Source organism: Saccopteryx bilineata, chromosome 8 (assembly GCF_036850765.1).
Source record: "Saccopteryx bilineata isolate mSacBil1 chromosome 8, mSacBil1_pri_phased_curated, whole genome shotgun sequence".
Lineage (NCBI taxonomy): Eukaryota > Metazoa > Chordata > Mammalia > Chiroptera > Emballonuridae > Saccopteryx > Saccopteryx bilineata.
This window is the reverse complement of record NC_089497.1, coordinates 29,993,792-30,014,773: the sequence shown is the minus strand read 5'-3', so window position 1 is coordinate 30,014,773 and position 20,982 is coordinate 29,993,792. Positions and strand designations below refer to the sequence as shown.

Below are 20,982 nucleotides of genomic sequence, written 5' to 3'. Positions count from 1 at the left end.
CCTAGTAGCTTAAACATTCTAAGGTGTTTGCCAGATACAACATAACAAAAATTAGGAACACAACAGAAAAAGTAAAATTAGAAGCCTAGCTAAGTGTAGCATTCGGAACAGAAAGAATTCTAAAAATTATTGTACGGTTAAGGTAGCACACAATCTAAGGAACTCATGCTCTACTTTCAAAGTCAAAAACTTTCCATGAACCAGTTACAGAAATCTGGACTCTATTAGAAAGAAATTCTCTATTTCACCCTATGTTTTATTTATAAGTTGATACCATCTGATCTAAGATGGGAGAAATAGAAAATATTTGCAAAAAATAATATTAAAGAATGTGGCAATCAAAAATTGTTATACTATTGTGTTAATGCTAAAAATAATCTAACATATAGCAACAGTAACACTGTCAAAGGGAAATATTTCCTAGACCCAGCTGTTCACGAGTCTTAAGCACAGTGCCCTCAGATTCTAAAGGGTAAGCAGACAATGAATGAACAAGTGTTTGTGATTTCCAATTAGGAAGTATATTAATATCTATACTGGGTCATTTTATTTTACATGAAACTTTAAACTATTTACAATTTTTCCTCACAAAAGGCAAACCTTAGACTGACTACTACAAAATTCTGGTTTGGTGAAATCTGAAGTAATAAGGTGTAAAATGAAAGTTATGATTTCATGTTCCACAAAAGAAATATCAGATTATTACTTTCCAATTGTGCACACATACACCACCCAATCCTGGCACACAACAGAAGCTGCCTGGAAGGACTTGGAACTTTCAATGCAAATGCAGATAGATCTTCTGAGTTTCCTGTTCTAAAACTAAAATAACTTACAAAACCACTGCCCAGAATCGTTCCAGAAATGTTGAGCTTTCCCCAGAAACTGGCCAATGGTGAACAGACTCAAAACTAGAAATTTAGATAACTCACCTATAAAGTTTACTTTAGTTTTCAAGTCCAGAAGTAAATGCTGTTTTTAAGTCTGCGTTTTGCAATGAAAATGTCAGTAGCACTTGTTACTAGACAAGCAGATGAAAGGGTCTGAGTTCCTGAGTCTGGACCTGAGGAATCGATTGGTTTTGCCTCTCAGTAAGATTGGCAGTAACTTAAGGGTTCCTCTCTGTAGAACTTCTAAATAAGGGCTGTTAATATGTTTAATATTCAGGTGGAAATTTTAATTTCAGAGTCTACTTGGAATCTGATGGAATTACACCATCTCCAAGCAGAAATTCCAGTCCTCTCACAATTACTAAACTTAATCCTTCGGTCTCTGCCTGCTACTCAGCGGGGAAATGGGAGAACTTTTCCTTTCCCTAGTAGATACAATCTTTCAAAATGAGGTTCACAGGTGAAGATTTAAAAGATAACTGCTGATAGAAAATACTGCAAACTGCTTCTCAAGATCATTAAAAAGAACAAGGAAGAATAAAACCATACAAGTTATAATGAACATAAATCCAGTCAAGCTTCAACCCCTACATTCTCTACAAAGTCCTGCAAATGTGACCTACCCGTCACACACCCGCTTCACCCGGCTGTGCCAGCTTCCCTTCTGGTTGCCCCCAACTCCTTCCTACCACAAGGCCTTTGCACCTGCTGTTCTGTCCCCTGGAATGTTCTTCATTCCTTGTCTGTCTGGAACCTCCAATTAATTAATTCTTCAGTTCTCAATTTAAAAGTGACTTCCTCAGGAGTTTTGCTCTTGATCAGTTTTCTACTCCCCACTCTCCTTTGGCCTCGTAACTGCTGAATATACTTCACTTCCCCTTACTTACTGGACTTAATTGTATATTGTATCATAACTACAAGTAAGTAATCACAAGTTCGACATCTTCTTTCCAACTCTGTAGTGTAAGGCCCACGAAGGTATGGTTATGTCTGTGTTATTTAATGATTATTTTTCCCAATGCCAAGCACATAGCAACAAATAAGGCATTAAAAGGAGTGTGATTTTGCAAGGGGCTCTTGAACAAAGTAACGAAAACTAGTTGAATCTCACACAAAATCAGGACTCTATCACGCACCCTGGTACATTTACAAGTCTTGTGAGAGTTTAACAAAGAAGCTGCTGAAGGAAGACTTTTCACAATCTTCAATTCTCCAAATTCTAAACCCTCAACTAGGTTGCTAAGCTAGGGACACGGAGCGATGTTTCTAGAAAATATTCACGGAATTCAGTGTGGCGGATAAGTTTCCTGGATGGAAAGGAACTGAGGCTCCAGCCTTCAAATGAATGAGTCATTGTAAGAAACTGTGACTCCGAGGCCACCCAAGAAGTAATAAGAAGTTGACGTTCTCTTGAAATTAGCCAATTCACTCAACTTCAAATAAAACAAATGTCCTATAAATGGGACAAGGATACCCCATCCCCAAATAAAAGGTAAAAATTCAGGAGATATCTGTAAAATGAGGATTTCCCAAGAAGAGTATGAGTTCTGAAAGTGCTAATATGAAAAGCTTACAGATTATCGTGATAATTAAAAAAAAACTTTAGAAGCAAAGATTCATGTAAAATAAAGTCACGGCTGTTTAGAATTTGGCACAGATGTATATAGGTTTACAACATACTGATTCTGTTACCTGAAATCACTGTCAATTTTTAAAAACTTCAATGCAGGAAACCTATCGATCAAAAAAGCTCCATAAATACATTAAATATCCAATGTAAGAACTTTATTTTTAAAAGAGAGAATACTTATTTTCTAAAGGCCTTTTTAGAGAATAGGGTTAGGGTTAAGTGTAGCGTTAGGATTAGGGTTAAGAGAAAGTTTAGGGTTAGGAAAAGGATTAAAGCTAGGTTTAGGTTTAGGTCAATAAATAACAAAAAGAAAACGGGAACAATATAAAGCAAAAATAAATAATTTAACCTGATACTAAGGATCAAGGAACTTAAGCATAGGACGCAAACTTATTGTTTATTTTTCTGTATCTCATCTATCAATCTGAGACCTTCAGGAAATGACCCTGAAAGGATGACTTGCTGGCTTGAGCAAGCAGCCCCCCTTCCCCATCAAGTCGTGTATGAGAGGCAAGCAATCAATGAACTAAAGTCATACAACTATGAGGTGACGCTTCTTATTTCTCTCCCTTGCTGTCTTTCCCTAAAAAACATAAATAAAAAACAAAAACAAACAAACAAACAAAAACCCTGAAAGGATGAAAATCTATCATCATCTCATTCTTGTTTTCTACCTTACTCTTTTGATGGTAGGAGTGGGGGAACGAGTGTGTGTATGTTTGTGCGTATACAGCAGTGAAAGGGGGAAATAGCATTTATTTCCTGCCTACAGACACTATACGTGTATTATTATTTACCCCTCATAACTAATCCACTTGCAAATGAGGTTCAGAGGTCAAATGACTAGCTAGGGGTCACCATGTTTTAACTTGGCAGCTCATTAGTCCCCTTCTACAACACCACATTGCCTTAGTTTTCCTGGTTCTGTCAAAAACAGTAATTGCTCATTAGCATGATTTTCTAATTGTTTTCTTCCCATTATTCCATCCAATAAGTTTTCTTTCTTTCTCTGAGGGATTAGCCTTAACACCTTGTTCCATAGCTTAGAAGCTAAGGGAAATAGACTCTTCCTTACAGAGGACAGCTTTCTCCTCTATCACACTGTAAATGAAACTTTTAATGAAATATATAGTGTTTATCTCAAACCCATCACAACGGAGAAGGAACAGCCTGCATTACCCTTAGTCATTCCAAGTGCCTAACACTCTCACCCCTAGGAGGGTCTTGACAACCTTCTCATTTATATAACTAGAAAACCCATTTTTTAATTTGAAATGGTCAACATAAATTATTGTGGAATACTGAAATAATTGAAATGACTGTGCTGCTTGCTATATCCCTGTATCAGCAACAGACCGTAACTTCTTCACAACAGTGCCCGTTACCAGATGGGAATGAGCACATGTCAAGCAGCCAAAACAGAGGAGATTTCATTCAAGTCTTGCATTTTGCCTTAGAGATTCAGATAAATTACGCGTTCTATTCAACTTATTAGCCATAATTTCAGTCCTCCCTTCAGATTCTAAACATATCAATCTGGAAAATATCTCATGTTTATTTTATAATGTCTCTGAGAGCACTCAGGGTACTCCTGGTAGTATGCGACTCAGTTCTTTAAGGAAAATGGTAATATAGTCTTTAACACAGTAGTATAAAATGGAAATATGTGGATAATAAAGCTTTAAATTGATATACTAAATTCAGTAATTGACAGATTTTAAAATGTTATTGTGTTCCAGTACCACAAAATGTGAAAAACAATCAGTATTTCTTCTATTAAGAAAAGGGAAGTATATAAACTTTATATAAAAAATACATTTTGAATTACTGAAATCTAAAACTGATCTAATTTGTCAAATTCATGTACATGTTAATAACTGTTCAGTCTTTCTACTCTTATCCCAAACTTAGACAACAGGTACTCAAAGAAATATTTCGTTCTTGTTTTCAGGAACTACAAAAAGAAGGAGCCACGGTATAAAGTGAAAATTACCTTGTTTATCTATAACTGAGTATGAGGCCAAAAATCCTCGTCCGGAAACATGGATTCCACTCATGAACTGCACTGTAATTTCATTGCTTTTTGATTCAATTGAATGGTTCAACTGCAACCCCAGACCACAGTATTTGCCTAGGAATAAAAGAAAAGCAGGTATTTGTTGTGACTCACATGAAGTCAGTAACACTCACAATGCAGATAACAGAATCAGAGTAATATACCAAACTGTGTGCTGGATAGCATATGATGATAACTAGTGTAGTGTAGTGATAAAAAATCCCATTACTCTAGAGGGGAACAATGCCAAGTAATAACCTGCTGACATTTCAAAAGAAAAAACAGTACAAGCATCACTGACCTGAAGAATCAATTTCCTATGAAATACATGTGTGTAAGTCTTTAAGATAATGAGGAATTTAAAAAAAAACTAATGCATTTCATAGAGGCAGGTGGCCCACAAATAAACTGACAGTCAATCAGCAACATTCTTAACATGCTTCCCACAAAGGGCTTCGACCTGGCCTCAGGGGTCTCGCATGCCTTTTATGGACCTTCTCAATTTTCTTCCAAGGATTGCTGGTCAGTCCCTTTAGGTGATCATTTATATTGAAATTAAAAAAATAAAATCAATTCTGTCTAGAAGTCCCCAGCTTATTTAGCATTTAATAAATAAGCACCAACATCAAGGTAAACACACACACTTGTCTTAGGTGCTACGGTTTTCAATATAAAATGCCTTCCTTGCTCATCTGTTTTTTCTTCAGAAACATCAACTGTGAAAAAACACAAAACTTCTATTTCTAAATATGGAATGTAACTTAAATATAGCTATGCATATTTTTAACATTCAAGCGAAATAACACATTATTAAAGAACCCTACAAGTTATTTTATGAAGATACAAGAAGATTAAATCTTCAGACTTGTTTTTTAATATCAAGTAACTAGATATAGTCTAGTAAAGAGAAAATATTAAATATTTTATTACTTTTGAATATAAAATATTTAAAAACAGAGTAATATATATATTTCACATTAATTAAATATTAATAATATTGAAAGCAATATACTTTGTTAGGAAATCTAAGTGTGGGCAGAGCCAGTGCCCATGACATTAAATCTTACGGCCCAATGGGAATAGGTAAAGGTTAAAAAAATTATGTCAACTCCCATCTTTATACAAGATTAACTTCTGTAAAGTGAACAGCAGGTTTATCTGGGCTCATCAGTACTCGCTGCTCTTCGTCACGTAAGGTCCTATGTAGTGTAATTTTATTACAAAGCTGATTAAGGTACTCAGTACAAATACCGACTTTTCAGATCCTTTTAGGTACAAAGGAAAAAGAGCATATTTAAATACTATCTGTCATTCTATACAAAAATGTCTTTATAAAAATACATTTTTAAAGCAAAACAATGTTTAAAAAAAGTTTTGATATAGACAGAATAATAAAAGCACTTTTTATTAGCACAGCAGTTCTATCTTTTGTTTATCTCAGGGGTAGTCAACCTTTTTATACCTACCGCCCACTTTTGTATCTCTGTTTAGTAAAAAATGTTTAGTAAAATGTTTAGTAGTAAAATTTTCTAACCACCCACTTGTTCCACAGTAATGGTGATTTATAAAGTAGGGAAGTAACTTTACTTTATAAAATTTATAAAGCAGAGTTACAGCTAGTTAAAGCATATAATAATAATTACTTACAAAGTACTTTATTTCGGATTTTCGCTAAGTTTGGCAGAATAAATCTTTATAAAACAACTTACTATAGTTAAATCTATCTCTTTATTTATACTTTGGTTGCTCTGCTACCGCCCACCATGAAAGCTGGAATGCCCGCTAGTGGGCAGTAGGGACCAGGTTGACTACCACTGGTTTATCTGGAGTTATCTTGTCCTCCCAAAATGGGAGTATATTCAATCTGTGGCAGAAATAAAAATTTTAAAGGTATTTGTGAAACTCAGTATTTGGCAGTGTTAAAGAATGAATAATCACAATTTAAAAAAACAGAAGAATAAAAAACAAATGTACAATAAACTGATCTTGTCGGTGCTTAAAGGGAATTCAAAATATAATACAAGATAAACAGCAGCCTTCACCTGCTATGCACAGTCAAGGTGACTCTCTCCTCACTTGGCTCCCTTTTGATCATAGGGTTTACACATTATACAAATAATGCAAGCACTTAGAAAAATACTCCGGGAAAGGAAGAAGAAAAACCATTCCTAGTCTGGACAATATTGTTGTTAATTCTTTAATACCATTTCCCCAGTTTGACCATTCAAAGTTACTCCCAAATCAAAATAAAGCATTTAATTGCCAACAATTATAGACTCTGATGATGGCTCTCAAAGTCAGCCAAAATCTCTATAGAGTTTCTCTTGAATAAATAAGGAGTATTTCAAAAAATAGTTTGTGAATACATATAGACAATTACAAATGCAAGTTAAATAGCTTAATCATTCTAACAATCATGAAACACTGGTTTATAGTCTAAAAAAATTCATGCCCTAGGAAAATAAAAATGTTTATAAATTATCATCTCTCAGAAAACTAAAAGAAGAAAAGCAAATTAATCCAAAATAAGTAGAAGAAAATAATAATTAGGACAGAAATAAATAAAACTGAAAACAAAAATCAATAAAAAAACCAAAACCAAAAGCAAGTTATTTGAAAAAAAATGCATAAGCTTCTAGTAAAACTAAATAAGAAAAAGAGAAAAGACAAATCATTAAACTGAAAAGAAAAGAAATAGACAAACTAACTCACACTACATCTAAGAAATTAAATCAACAATTAATAATAATTCAAAAGAAAAAGCACCATACACCAACCGGTTCACTGGTGAATTCTACCAAATACACACACACTCACACACTCAAATAAATAAATAAATATATATTTTTAAAAATTTTGAGAGAGAGAGAGGCAGGAAGAAAGAGAGGCAGAAACACGGAGCTGCTCCTATATGTGCCCTCACTGGGGACTCCAAACAGCAAACTCTGGTTCTGGGAGGATGCTCTAATTGACCAAGCTTTCTGGCTATGGCTTAATCATTACTGACTTTCAGAGAGACAGACAGAGGAAGGGAGAGAGAGAGGAAAGAGAAGGGAAGCATTCATTTGTTGTTCCACTCAGTCGTGCAGTCATTGGCTGCTTCCCATGTGTGTCCTGACGGGGGGCTGAACCCACAACCTTCTTGTTTCAGGGTAACACTCTTAACCAACTGAGCTAATTCTACCAAATATTTAAGAAAGAAATTACACCAATGTGCTACAATTTCTTTCAGAGGACAGAAGAAGAGGGAGTACTTCCTACTTTATTCTAACACCAAAACCTAAGACATTACAAGAGAACGACAGACCAATGTTTCTCATGAAAATAGATGCCAAAATCCTTAATAAAGTATTAGCAAATCAAATGTATATAAAAAAATTTGTACACCACCATCAGGTATGATTTATCCCACATATGCAGGTTAATTCAACATTTAATCAAATCCATCATATCAACAGGCTAAAAAAGAAAAATCATATGATCAAATCAATAGATGCAGAAGAGTCACTTGACAAAACCAACACCCACTCATAATAACTCTCAGTAAACTAGGCATAAAGGGGAACTTCTTCAACTTGATAAAGAATATTTACAAAAAACTACAGCTAACATCATACTTAACAGGGAAAATTTTTAAGCTTTCCCAATAAGAGGAAAACAAAACAAGAAAGTCTGCTCTCACCACTCTTAACATCACACTGTAAGTATTAACTAACACAATAAAAGTACAGATTGGGAAAGAAGAAATAAAACTGTCTTTGTTCATGATGACATGATTACGTAGAAAATTGAAAAGAATTGACAAAAAAAAGCTCCCATAAGTAGTAAGTGAAATTATAGCAAGGTTGAAGAATACAAGGTTGTATGCAAAAGTCAGTTGCTTTTCTATATATAAACTATGAACAAGTGAAATCTAAAATTTAAAACACAATACCATTTATATTAGCATCCTACATACCCCAAAATGAAATATTTAGGTATAAATCTAACAAAATAAGCCTAAGATCTATATGAGGAAAACTACAAAACTCTGAAGAACAAAAGCAAAAGATTAATGGAGAGATGTTCCATGTTCATGGATAGGAAGACTAAATATTATCAAGATGTCAGTTCTTCCCAACTTGATTTAGATTCATGAAATCAAAATCCTAGAAGATATCTTATGAATATTAATGAACTTAAAATTTATACAGAGAAACAAAAGATCAGAATAGTCAACACAATACAAAGAACAAAGTTGGAGGACTGACACTATCTTCAAAACTTACTAAAAGCTTCAGTAATCAAGACAGTGTGGTATTGGAGAAAGAAATGACAAACAGATCAACGGAACAGAATAAAGAGCTCAGAAAGAGACCCACATAAATATAGTGACTGATCATTCACAAGGTTAATAAAGCAAAGGTAATACAAAGAGCATAGATAGTCTTTTCAACAAATGATGTTGGAATAACTGGACATCCACATGCAAAACAATTAATCTAGACACAGACCTTACACCCTGCACAAAAGGTCTATTAACTCAAAAGGGGTAATAGAGTTACAGGTAAAAAGCAAAACTGTAAAACTTCTGAAAGTAATAAAGGAGAAAATCTGGATGACCTTGGGTATTATTATGGCTTTTTAGATACACCAAAGCATGATCTATGAAAGAAAAAATTGATAAGCTGGCCTTCATTAAAATTAAAAATTTCTGCTTTGAAAAAGACAATGTCAAGAAAATGAGAATGCAAGACAGACTGGGGAAAAAATGTGTGCAAAAGACACATCTGATAAAGGACTCCAATCCAAACTCTACAAAGAACTCTTAAAACTCAATTTTAAAAAAAGCCCTGGCCGACTGGCTCAGTAGGAGAGCATCAGCCCAGCATGTGGATGTCCTGAGTTCTATTCCTGGTCAGAGCACACATGAGAAGCAACCACCTGCTTCTCCACCCTTTCTTCTCTCGCTTCTCTCTCTCTCTACCCCTTCCATGGTTTGATTGTTTCAAGTGCATCACCTCAGGTACTGAAGATGACTCCATGGAGCCTCTGCCTCAGGCACTAAAAATAGCTCAGTTGTGAGCATGACCCCAGATAGGCATAGCATTGGCCCCAGATGGAGCCTTCCTGGTGGATCCTGGTTGGCGCATGCGGGAGTCTGTCTATCTCCCCTCCTCTCACTTTGAAAAGAAGAAAAAAAATAAACCTGTTTTAAAAATAGGCCAAAGATCTTAACAGAGACCCAAGAAGATAGGCAGATGTCAACTAAGCATTATGAAAAGATGCTCTACATTATATGTCATGAGGGAAATACAAATTAAAATAATGATATATCACTACATATCTATTAGAATGGCCAAAATCCAGAACATTCACAACAAGTGTTAACAAAAATGTGGATCAATAGGAATTCTCATTCACTGCTGGTGGGAAAGTAAATTGGTACAGCCACTTTGGAAGACAGCTGGGTATTTCTTAGAAAATTAAAGAGTCTTACTACACAATCCAGCAATCACACTCCTGGGTATTTACTGAAAAGAACTGAAAACTTATGTCTCTACAAAAAACCTGCCACAGATATTTATAGCAGTTTTATTCCTAATTGCTGAAACTTGGAAGCAACCATGATGTCCTTTAGTAGTTGAACTGATAAACTGTGAGATATCCAGACAATTATGTATTATTAAGCACCAAAAAGAAATGAACTCTCAAGCCATGAAAACAAAAGAAATTTTAAATGCATATTACTGAGTGAAAGAAGGAAGTCTGAAAAGGCAAAACTATGAAGATAGGAAGACAGGAAGAATAGGTGGAGCACAGATGACTTTTAGGGCAGTGAAAATACTCTGCAGAACAGCACAATGAGGAATAGATACATTTGTTCAAATCCACGAAATACAGAACACCAAAAAAAAAAAAAATCAGTCATCAAAGAAATACAAATCAAACCCATAATAAGCTACCACTTCACATCCACTAAGATGGCTAAAATCGAAAAGACAGCTAACAAGTGTAGACACGGATGGTGAAAAACTGGAACCTGCCCTGGCTGGTTAGCTCAGTGGATAGAGCGTCAGCCCAGTGTGTGGTTGTCCTGGGTTTGATTCCCTGTTAGGGCACACAGGAGAAGCAACCATCTGCTTCTCCACCCCTCTCCACTCCCTTCCCCTCCTGTAGCCATGGCATCACCCTCTAGTGGGCTAGCCAGGTGGATCCTAGTCGGGGCACATACGGGAGTCTGTCTCCGCCTCCCCTCCTCTCATTGAATTGAAAAAAGAAAAACTGGAACCCTCATACGCTGCTTGTAGGATTGTAAAATGGTGTAGTCGCCTTCAAGAACAGTCTGGCAGTTCTTCAAAAAGGTAAACAAAGAGTTACCTCATGACCCAGCAATTCTACTCCTAGGTGTATACCCAAAAGAAATGCAAACACATGTCCACATAGAGTTCTACATGATAACTCACAGCAGCATTATTCACGATAGCTAAAACATATGAACAATCTAACCAGCTTTCTGCAGTTCCTAGGATAAACTGGCATGAAGAGGTGGTAATAAATCTCAAAGAACGATGCAATCTTCTAGAAACAGAAGGAGCTAGGAACTATCACTCCAGGTGGCCTCTAGGAACTGAAAGCAGTCCCTGGCCAATAAGCAGCTGAAAAATGAACACCCCAGTTTTACAACTGCAAGGAAGTGAATTCTGCCAATAACCAGTGAGTTTGGAAGAGAACCCTCAATCCCAACTGGTACCTTGACTGCAGCCAGGCAAGGTCTTGAGCAGAGAATCCAGTCATGCACAGACTTCTGAGCTACAGACTGATACAATAAATTGTGTTGTTTTAAGCTGCTAAATCTGTGGTAATGTTATGAAACAACAAAACACTAATACAACCAGAAATTTACTTTGGTGAATAGTAAGAATATACTGCTTTTGGATAATCAACTCTGGAAGAAGTATAGTACACAAGCTGTAATCTATGGTTCAGGGTCTGCATTAGCGGAGAGATGTATTTTACTTGGCCTCCTGGCCAGTAGTTTTAGGCTATGTAGTATTTCAAAAATGTCTGAATCAGTTGCTGAAACTTAAAAAAGCTAGAAACTTCGTATCAATTCTGAATTTATGACTTCTCTTAGAAAAATCACAAGAAGAAGAAGAAGAAGAAAAAAGAAACCTGGGCCCGTTTTCTAACTAGTTGCATCTAAGTAATGGCTGTCCTCTTAGCAAGAGGAAGTCACACTCCAGTTTGCCACAGCCCCCAGCACTCCCTAATGTTCCTATCCATAAGCTTAGTTATCGTTTATCGTTATGGCAATGCAGTTATTACACTTGGTCTATTTTAGTCATTTATTTTATCTGTTTAGTCCTTGTTGGTAGTACATCTACTTGCAGAGAACTTAGAGATCTTAAGGTTATCATGCCTCTTTCCTATGTCCATATCAAAATACTTTTGGTACATGATGAAAAGCAACATATTACATTCTGGAAGATGTTCAATGGAAATATTCTGTATTCAAAATAAAGGAGTCTGACCTGTGGAGGCGCAGTGGATCAACTGTCAACCTGGAACAATGAGGTTGCTGGTTTGAAACTCTGGGCTTGCCTGGTCAAGGCACATATGGGAGTTGAAGCTTCCAGCCTCCCCCCCCTTAAAATGAATAAGTAAAATAAACAGATGAAAAAACAAAGGAGAGGTACATCTAATTTCAGATAGACTACCACATGGAGTTAATATTGTCATGATGACCATGGCTGGGTAGCTCAATTGGTTAGAGCACCATCTGATATGCCCAAGTTGTGGGTTTGATCCCTGGTCAAGTCACATACAAGAATCAACCAATGAATGAATGAATAACTGGAAAAACAAATCAATGTTCCTCTCTTCCTATCCTGTCCTCCCTAAACTCAATTAAAATATATATATATATATATATGGTCATGAAACATGAAACAGGGTTAATATTTTTGACTAAGTAGAAGATCATTATTTAACATATTGACAGGAGTGCCATGGATCAATGCTTCCTTTAGGAACCTGCAAGTTAGAAAGCTGAGGCGGAGGGTGGGAAGCCAGAGCGAAGCACGGCACCCTTGTCTACCTCCAACAGATGGAAATGTTGCTCTCTTAGAGAGCATCACTTAATTCATCTACAAATAGATTTAGAGACAGCGTTTTACTACCTGTGTACAAAAAAAGCACCTTTAATCTCAAAAACAAAATGTGGAATTCTCAAAGGAATTTGTTTATCGAATACGTGTTATCAAGTCCTGAATGTCCACTTACTGAGCTGGAATGTGCAGGGGATTCAGTGATGAAACTAGACAGGGACAGTGTTGCCGTCAGAAAGCTCAGTGTAATGAGGGGGGCAGAGCACACACACAGCGAAGCCTCAGACAGAAGAGGACATTATAATACCAAACAATGCTTGGAGAAGATGCTGCCATTACTTAGCGTCTATCAGCACAGTTTCTTTACAAAATGGGGCTTCAAGGATCACTCACTATCTTGTGCTTGCTGGGCCAGACTGAGTAAGAGTTGTAAAACTTAGCCCCTGTTGTAGAGTGGTTTCATGTTCTCTTTCTGAATGACAAGATGTCTTCAAATAATGATTTCCTCTTATGCTGTGACTAACAATAACTTGTTTTTAACTAGATTTAGCATTAGCTTTAGTGCTTCAACAACTCACCAGCAGAGGACAATAGAAAGGTGCAGATCTAAAATCCTTTTAAACAATTAGACTATTTGGTTATACTATATATTTAAAAAGACAAGTAACGAACATTTCCTATGTTTACAAGGAATTTAGCAATATTACTAAGAATGGAGCTGCGTGTGTGGGGTTGGAGGAATAAAGTGAAAAAGCGCAACAAAAGAAAAAGAACTCATGGACACAGACAGCAGTGTGGTGATTGCAGGGGGAGGGAGAGGCGGGTTAGGGTACTGAAGGTAATGGATGAAGACATGACTTGGGAATAGGGGTTGGTGAACACACAGTAGGGTGTAGAGCTGTGTTGTAGAATAGGGCACCAGTAATTTGTGTAATAATTAAGTTAACCAGTGTCACCCAATAAGATTCAATTAAAAAAACAAAATAAAAATAATATTCTTTAAAAAAAAAAAAGAATGGATTTGCCTTTAATTCTAAAAGATAGTGGTGAAACCTTTAAAAGTATGTTTTTCTACAATATCATAAAGTCATTGTCCATTTTGATTTCTGGAAAGGTAGCTAGGTCAATATTTTTTTCATGAATAAATGAGAGATATGGTCTTTGTGCATTTTACAATGAACAAGGTCCACATGAGAAAATGAACCTTGAAACTTTATACATCATAAAAATCAATTCTGGATGGACTGAGGATATTACAGGGGTGAGCAAAACTAGGTTAAATTACCAGTTACCATTACCTAAAAGTTAACTCCTAAGTAAGGATAGAAACATGAAAAATACGACATACAATACAAATAAATAATACAAGAATAAACTTTGTGTTTCACATACTCACAACTGTAACATACTTTTTTTGCCCACCCTGCATGTGAAGAAGGGAAAATAAAGCTTTTAGACATCTTCATGAACCAAGAGTAGGAAAGAAAACACAAAATGTACTAGTCATAAAAGAAAAAAGTAAATGGGAATATTAAGTCAATGTCTTTATCAAAAAAATTAATGTCTGTTTATCAAAAGCTACCAACAATGGAGTAAAAAGGAATGTCATAAAAAGGGAGAAGGAAGTTGTAATATATTTATATAAAAAAAATAACCAGAGCGTATAAAGAACTCCTACAAATAACAAAAAGCATCCAAATAGAAAGAATGCATATAAAAACTTAAAGTAAACAAGATATTCAAACAGTTAATTAACATATGATAAGAGCACACTATTAGCCATTGATACAATGTAGTATCAATACACACACACCAGAATGGTTAAAATGTAAAAAAGTGGAGAGCAGCACCTGGAACTTTCATACACTGACTGTGGGTATAAACCGGGACAACTACAAAATCATTTGACAGTATCTACTAAAGCTGAACATAGCCCTGGCTGGTTGGCTCAGCGGTAGAGCGTCGGCCTGGCGTGCGGGGAACCCAGGTTTGATTCCCGGCCAGGGCACATAGGAGAAGCTCCCATTTGCTTCTCCACCACCCCCCCTCTTTCCTCTCTGTCTCTCTCTTCCCCTCCCGCAGCCAAGGCTCCATTGGAGCAAAGATGGCCCGGGCGCTGGGGATGGCTCCTTGGCCTCTGCCCCAGGTGCTAGAGTGGCTCTGGTCTCGGCAGAGCGTCGCCCCCTGGTGGGCAGAGCGTCGCTCCCTGGTGGGCAGAGCGTTGCCCCTGGTGGGCGTGCCGGGTGGATCCCGGTCGGGTGCATGCGGGAGTCTGTCTGACTGTCTCTCCCTGTTTCCAGCTTCAGAAAAATACAAAAAAACAAAAAAAAAAGCTGAACATATGCACACCGAGTGACCCAACAATTCTTTTAAATACAGAAATGTGAACTTACATTCACCAAAAGACCGGTAAGTAAAATGTTCATGTCAAACAATTAGTGATAGCCAAACTCTGGTTAATAGGTAGATAGACCTTAATTTTCTTAATAATTTCTTTATTGTTAGAAATTTAGATTGCTTCCAGTTTATACAGTGAATACTACAATAAATATCTCCCTAGCACAACCTCTTCTGTCTTCCTGAAGTATTTCCTTAATAGTTATTATTTTTTCCCTGTTTTGTTTTAAATTCATTTTTATTAGAGAAAAGAGAGAGAGAGAGACAGAGAGAGAGAAAAGAGAGAGAACAGGAGGAGGAGCAGGAAGCATCAACTCCCATATGTGCCTTGACCAGGCAAGCCCGGGGTTTCAAGCCAAGTTGATGCTTTATCCACCGCGTCACCACAGGTCAGGCCTTAATAGTTATTCTTAACATACACTTCCAGATTGCTATCCAAGTGAGTTACACCAACTAATACAGCCTCAATATAAAAAAGTACCAATTTCACCACAACCACACTAAACATATTAAAATTTTATGTTTTTTACTAATTCAAAAGACAGGGAGGGGACATATTTAGTTTAGAAAATTGCATTTTTTTGGTTACAAGCATAGTTGCCTCCTCCAATTCTGCTGTCAAAACGGCAGAGTGGACAAAAGAGCGCATAGATTTTTATTGCTGTCCATGATGATGAACAAAGGGTCCCGATAGAAATTTTACAGAATCCACTTCAACCAAAATATCCACAAGTTAACACCAACTATCCCTGTCATTTTTTTCTGAGTAGGTCTTCCTTCTTTCTTGTGAAAATTCTACTTCAAGGGCTTTAAGACTTATCTTCTGGAAAGCCAGCAAACTTCTGGGCAGAAGAGAGCTTCCTAGTCTGTTTCTATTTCTTAATAAAAACTCTGGAAATAATGGTGACTGAAGGCCCTGGCTCTTATTAAGCTGACTTCTTCCAGGATAGCTGGCAGACTTTCTCATGCCATGTATAGTAATGTAAAAACAATGAGTCATAGTAAGTGCAGACTTCAGCAAAACCAGATGTGTTGCCTAGCATCGCAGGTGAGACATACACAACATATCAAGAAATTTCTGTCAAAGCTTTTTTTGGAAAAATAAGCTTTTCATCACTTAGGAGATGTCAAAGGCTTTTAATACTTCTTCTAAGAGCTTAAAAATCGGAATTCTTGAATGGGGTCAGCATCACATAGTGGATTGAGTTTCACCTATTTGAATATTGATGATTAATGGGACAGGTGTCAATTCATCATGGACCTGCTGCGTAACACTAGAGAAAACATTCTGAAGTGATGACATCATTCACAGAAACAAAGCTTCAATATTTTTTCTCTGTTCCAGTCCACAAACCAGGCTGGCACAAAGACTCACTAGGGTCTTTTGAATTGTAGATGGCAATGAAACAACCAACCTCATAGAAAGCTTCTGCATTAGGGACAAATCCAAATTAAGTTCAAGTTCCCCTCAAGCCTTCTCATGAAAAACATCTACAGGAGTCATGGTACTTTCACGATAAACAGATTATGAGATCCTTTGGCCTCTTGACTTCATGTTTTCATAGGCTAGGACTCTATCTCACATGAAACTCTGGTGACTCCTATCTATAACACAAAATAACTAAAATGATTAAGATGAGATATCACTTCTTTAGTTTCTGCGCATGGGAAATTACTCTAAGTGTAAAATGTTATAACCATGATGATCATATTGTGAAACCCCTCACTTTAAATGCAACAATACTGAACACTTTGACAAAAAATAATTAGTTTTTCATAAAAACAGTTTAAAAAAGAAAAAGAAAATAAAGAACAAAAAGTATTTTGTTTTCATTAGGTTCATAGATTTCTGAAGTCTATTAATAGATTTCATGGCATCTAATAATAACTTACATGGCAAAGTTAATGAGAGACCCATTGGGGGGAGACAAACATGATCAAGATATCATCCTGTGTACAACCATAAAATATCTTTTAAAATATCCACTGGTAAATGAGAATACTGACTTCAGGGAAGGAATTTAAGAATGCAGAAATCCTTAAGGGGCCACAACGAAGAATTGATATCAGCTTCTCATCTTTCTCCCCCTTCCTGTCTGTCTGTTCCTGTCCTCCGTTCCACTCGCTCTCTCTCACAGGAAATTTTGGAAAGAAAACACTTTAGTGGGAATAGTAGGTTAAAAGTAACACAGACATATATATACTTTGGAAACAGCATGATAAAGGGGTTAAAAACAAAGCAAGACGGGGAAACAGGATCCTTCCAGACACATACCCACACAAAGAATACAGAATTCTTTTCCCATTATATTCTCTTCTCCAAAAAAATATTTAAACATGAAAAGAAAGTACAACATTAACAAAAGAGGGCTATCACGAACTATGCAGCTTGTGAGACACTACAAACCACCAGCCCTGTTCACAGAAAGAGAGGCACAGTCTTTGTCACTTAAAAATATATAATCTAAAAGGAAAACAAAAAATAAGTAACTCCAACAATTCAGTTTATGAACAACACTCCCACCCAAAACACAATAATAAAGCAGAAAAAATTTGAAACGCAACACCCCAAACTTAATTAAATGTCTTCAAAGAAGCAACTGGGAATACGATAAAATATCTTGAAACAGAAACTCAGAACAGAAATGGACAAAAAAATAAAAAAAGAAACAAAGAAATAAGAGCTGATCTCAGAAAATACAAAATGATGACAGAATTATATTAAAATAAAGACCACATTACATGGTACAGAAGGAATAATAAATTCTAATGAAAGCAATGTTGAAGAAGAGAAAACAAAGTGTAAAGAAATAAAAATGGTTGAAATGAACATGGCTGAAACAGAAAAGATCCAATTTTCTATAATTAAGGTGTCTAAAAAAGATATACACGATAACAGAACAGAAATAATATTAAGATTATTATCTAAGAAAATGTTCTAGAATAAAAGATCTGAATCTTCATCAGAGGAGGATTTAACGGCGGAAGCACCGGGCACATGCCCTGGGCCGACTTCTAAACCGACCTGCAAAACCCCAACTTTACACTTTTTTCTACTGACAAGGGGCCCAATATATTCTTCTGTGCCTGGGGCCTCAACTGAAATTAATGTGCCTCTGATTTTCACCCTGAAAAAGCTCACTGAATACCAATGAAAACTAGCGCAACAATGATCAACTTCAATACATACCCTTGTAAAGCTATTAGATATTAAAGGTAAATTAAGAATTCTCACAGCCTCTACACAAAGATCAAATATCTTTAAGGGAAAGAAATTTAACTGGTATCAGACTTCTCAATATAAAGCAAGACAATATTGGAAGAGTATTTTTTAAAAATTCAAAAAAGAAGATGTGAATCAAGGGATTTATAATCAAGCTGTTCCTCAAGGTCATAAAATATTTAAAACTAAGCAATTTTAAACATTTAAGAAATTTTGCATTCATCAGGTATTCTTAATGAATCTATTCAAAGGTGAACTTCATCCACTCAAAGTATGACTGTGAGAACTAAAAAGAGAAAAACAGAATAGTTTACTGAATGTCATGTTAACAAGGTAGGAACTAAAGGCAACTGGTCAGAGTTTCAAGACATCATTGAAACAGACAAATAAGATAGTAAAAGATTGATACAACAGGGGCAACAGGCATTTAAAGAGGTATAAATTGAAAGGTAACATTTAGAATAAATCTATAAATCTTATTAAAATCTAAGGAAATTTAAGAAACAGATGAAAACAATATAAAGACATAAACAGCATTACACATGATTATAACTTAAAAAATAATATGGTAGACTTGAGACAAAACATTTTAGTTTTATAAATGCAAACGGTATTAACTTAGCTATTAAAAAAAAGATTTCCAATTTGGTTCATAAAATAAGACCCAATAATATGCTATGTATAAGAAATACACCTAAAACAAAATGGTTCAGAAAAGCAAAAAAAAAAAAAAAAAAAAAAAGAAAGAGATGAGCAAAAACAGGTGTAACAAGGCAAAAAAAGAAGGGTGGGTGAACAGGTGTATATGTATGTGGATGGTATGAGTATGTGTGGGTGTGGGTGAGATCTTGATGCCCAACAAAGAATTCAAACTCAAAACTACTGCACTTGACAAAGGAGGAACTTTCTAATGATGGAAGTCACAAACTGAATGGAAGATATTAAAATAATAAATATCCATGTAATAACACAGCAACCCTCCTTATAAAAGTAAAAAACCAAAGAGATGCAGTTAAATAAAAAGAAACACAGTAAGAGGTGAAGTAGATAAAAACAAGAATATAGAAAACCTAAACAGCATAATAAATAATACAGACCTTTTGTATGCATGTCAAACTTTACATCTTAATTTGAAAGAATAAACGTTCTCAAGCATACATGGAACATTCACAAAAATGATTCTGTTATTAGGTTATAAAGAGAATATAAGCAAATTTCATAAAGTAGAAAATTTTCCCAACAAATAAAAATTCAGGATCAGGTGGCTTCACAGCTGAATTCTACCAAGCATTCAAAGAAGAATTAATACCTATTCTTCTCAAATTATTTAAAAAATTTAAAGAAATAGGTACACTTTCAAACTTGTTCTATGAAGCCACCATTACCCAGATACCAAAACCAGAGAAAGACATTATGAAAAAAATAAAAAAATAAAATTACAAAGCAAAATCCTTGCTGAACATGGATGAAAAAATTCTCAACAAAAACATTAGCAAATGGAATTCAGTACATTAAAAGTGTTATATACCACAAACAAATGAAATTCATCCCAGAGATTCAAGGATGCTTAGCCATGTGTAAATCAATCAATGTCACACATCACATGAACAAAATAAAGGATTAAAAACAATGATTATCTCAATAGATGCAGAAAAAGCATTTGACAAAATTTAACCTTTTTTCATGATAAAAAAATTCTAAATGAAATAGGTACAAAAGGAACAGATCTCAACATAATAAAGGGTATATATGACAAACCCACAGCTATTAAAGTGAATGTTGAAAACCTGGAAGCTCTTCCTCTATAATCAGGAATAAGACAAGGATTCTCACTATCACCATCTCTATTCATCACAGCTTTGGAAGTTCTAGCCATAGCAATCAGACAAGAGAAATAAATAAAAGGCATCCAAATCAAAAAGGAAGAAGTAACACTTATTACTCAGAGATGGCATGATACTGTATATAGAAAACTCTAAAAACACCACAAAAAACTATTAAGAATAAGTAAATTCAGTAAAGTTGTAGGATATAGAATCAATATGCAGAGATTTGTTTCATCTTTATAACCAATTACAAATAATCAGAAGGAAAAATTAAGAAAACAATCCCATTTACAATTACATCAAAAAGCATACAGTAACTAGGAATAAATTTAAGTATAAAGGTGAAAGATCTGTACTAAGAAAACTAAGACACCAAAGAAAGAAACTAAAGATACAAATAAATGGAAGGTGATACCTTGCTCATGCATTGGACAGATTAATATAGTTTAAATGTACAGCTTCAATACAAGCTCAATTAAAATACCAATGGCATTCCCCCCAGAATTAGACAATTAATCCCAAGACTTATATAAAACCATTAAAGACCCCGAATAACCAAAGAAATATTGAAATACTGAGGAAAAAAACAAAGTAAAAGGTGTCATGCTCCCTGATATCAAACTATACTATTAAGCTACAATAATCAAAACAGTATGGTACTGGCATAAATGCAGATATACAGACCAATGGGAGTCCAGAAATAAATCCTCACTTATGTGGTCAATCGATCTATGACAAAGAAGGAAAGAGGATACAACAGGGTAAAGACAGGCTCTTCAACAAGTGGTGCTGGAAAAACTGGACAAATACATGAAAAAAAATGTCATGGACGACTTTCATACACCATATAAGTAAACTCAAAATGGATTA

At 35.4% G+C, this 20,982-nt stretch overlaps 1 protein-coding gene across 2 annotated transcripts in view; it reads right to left on the bottom strand.

Annotated features, from left to right (window-relative positions):
• Positions 1-20,982, bottom strand: part of DCBLD2 (discoidin, CUB and LCCL domain containing 2) — a 108,083-nt gene that overhangs the window by 40,378 nt on the left and 46,723 nt on the right. Inside the window, exon 3 of one of the 2 annotated variants that reach the window (XM_066241496.1) lies at positions 4,514-4,651. The exons of the other annotated variant lie outside the window; for it this stretch is intronic. Coding sequence (XP_066097593.1) covers positions 4,514-4,651 — 138 coding nt within the window. The remainder of the gene's footprint in view (positions 1-4,513; positions 4,652-20,982) is intronic. 2 annotated transcript variants of the gene reach the window in all.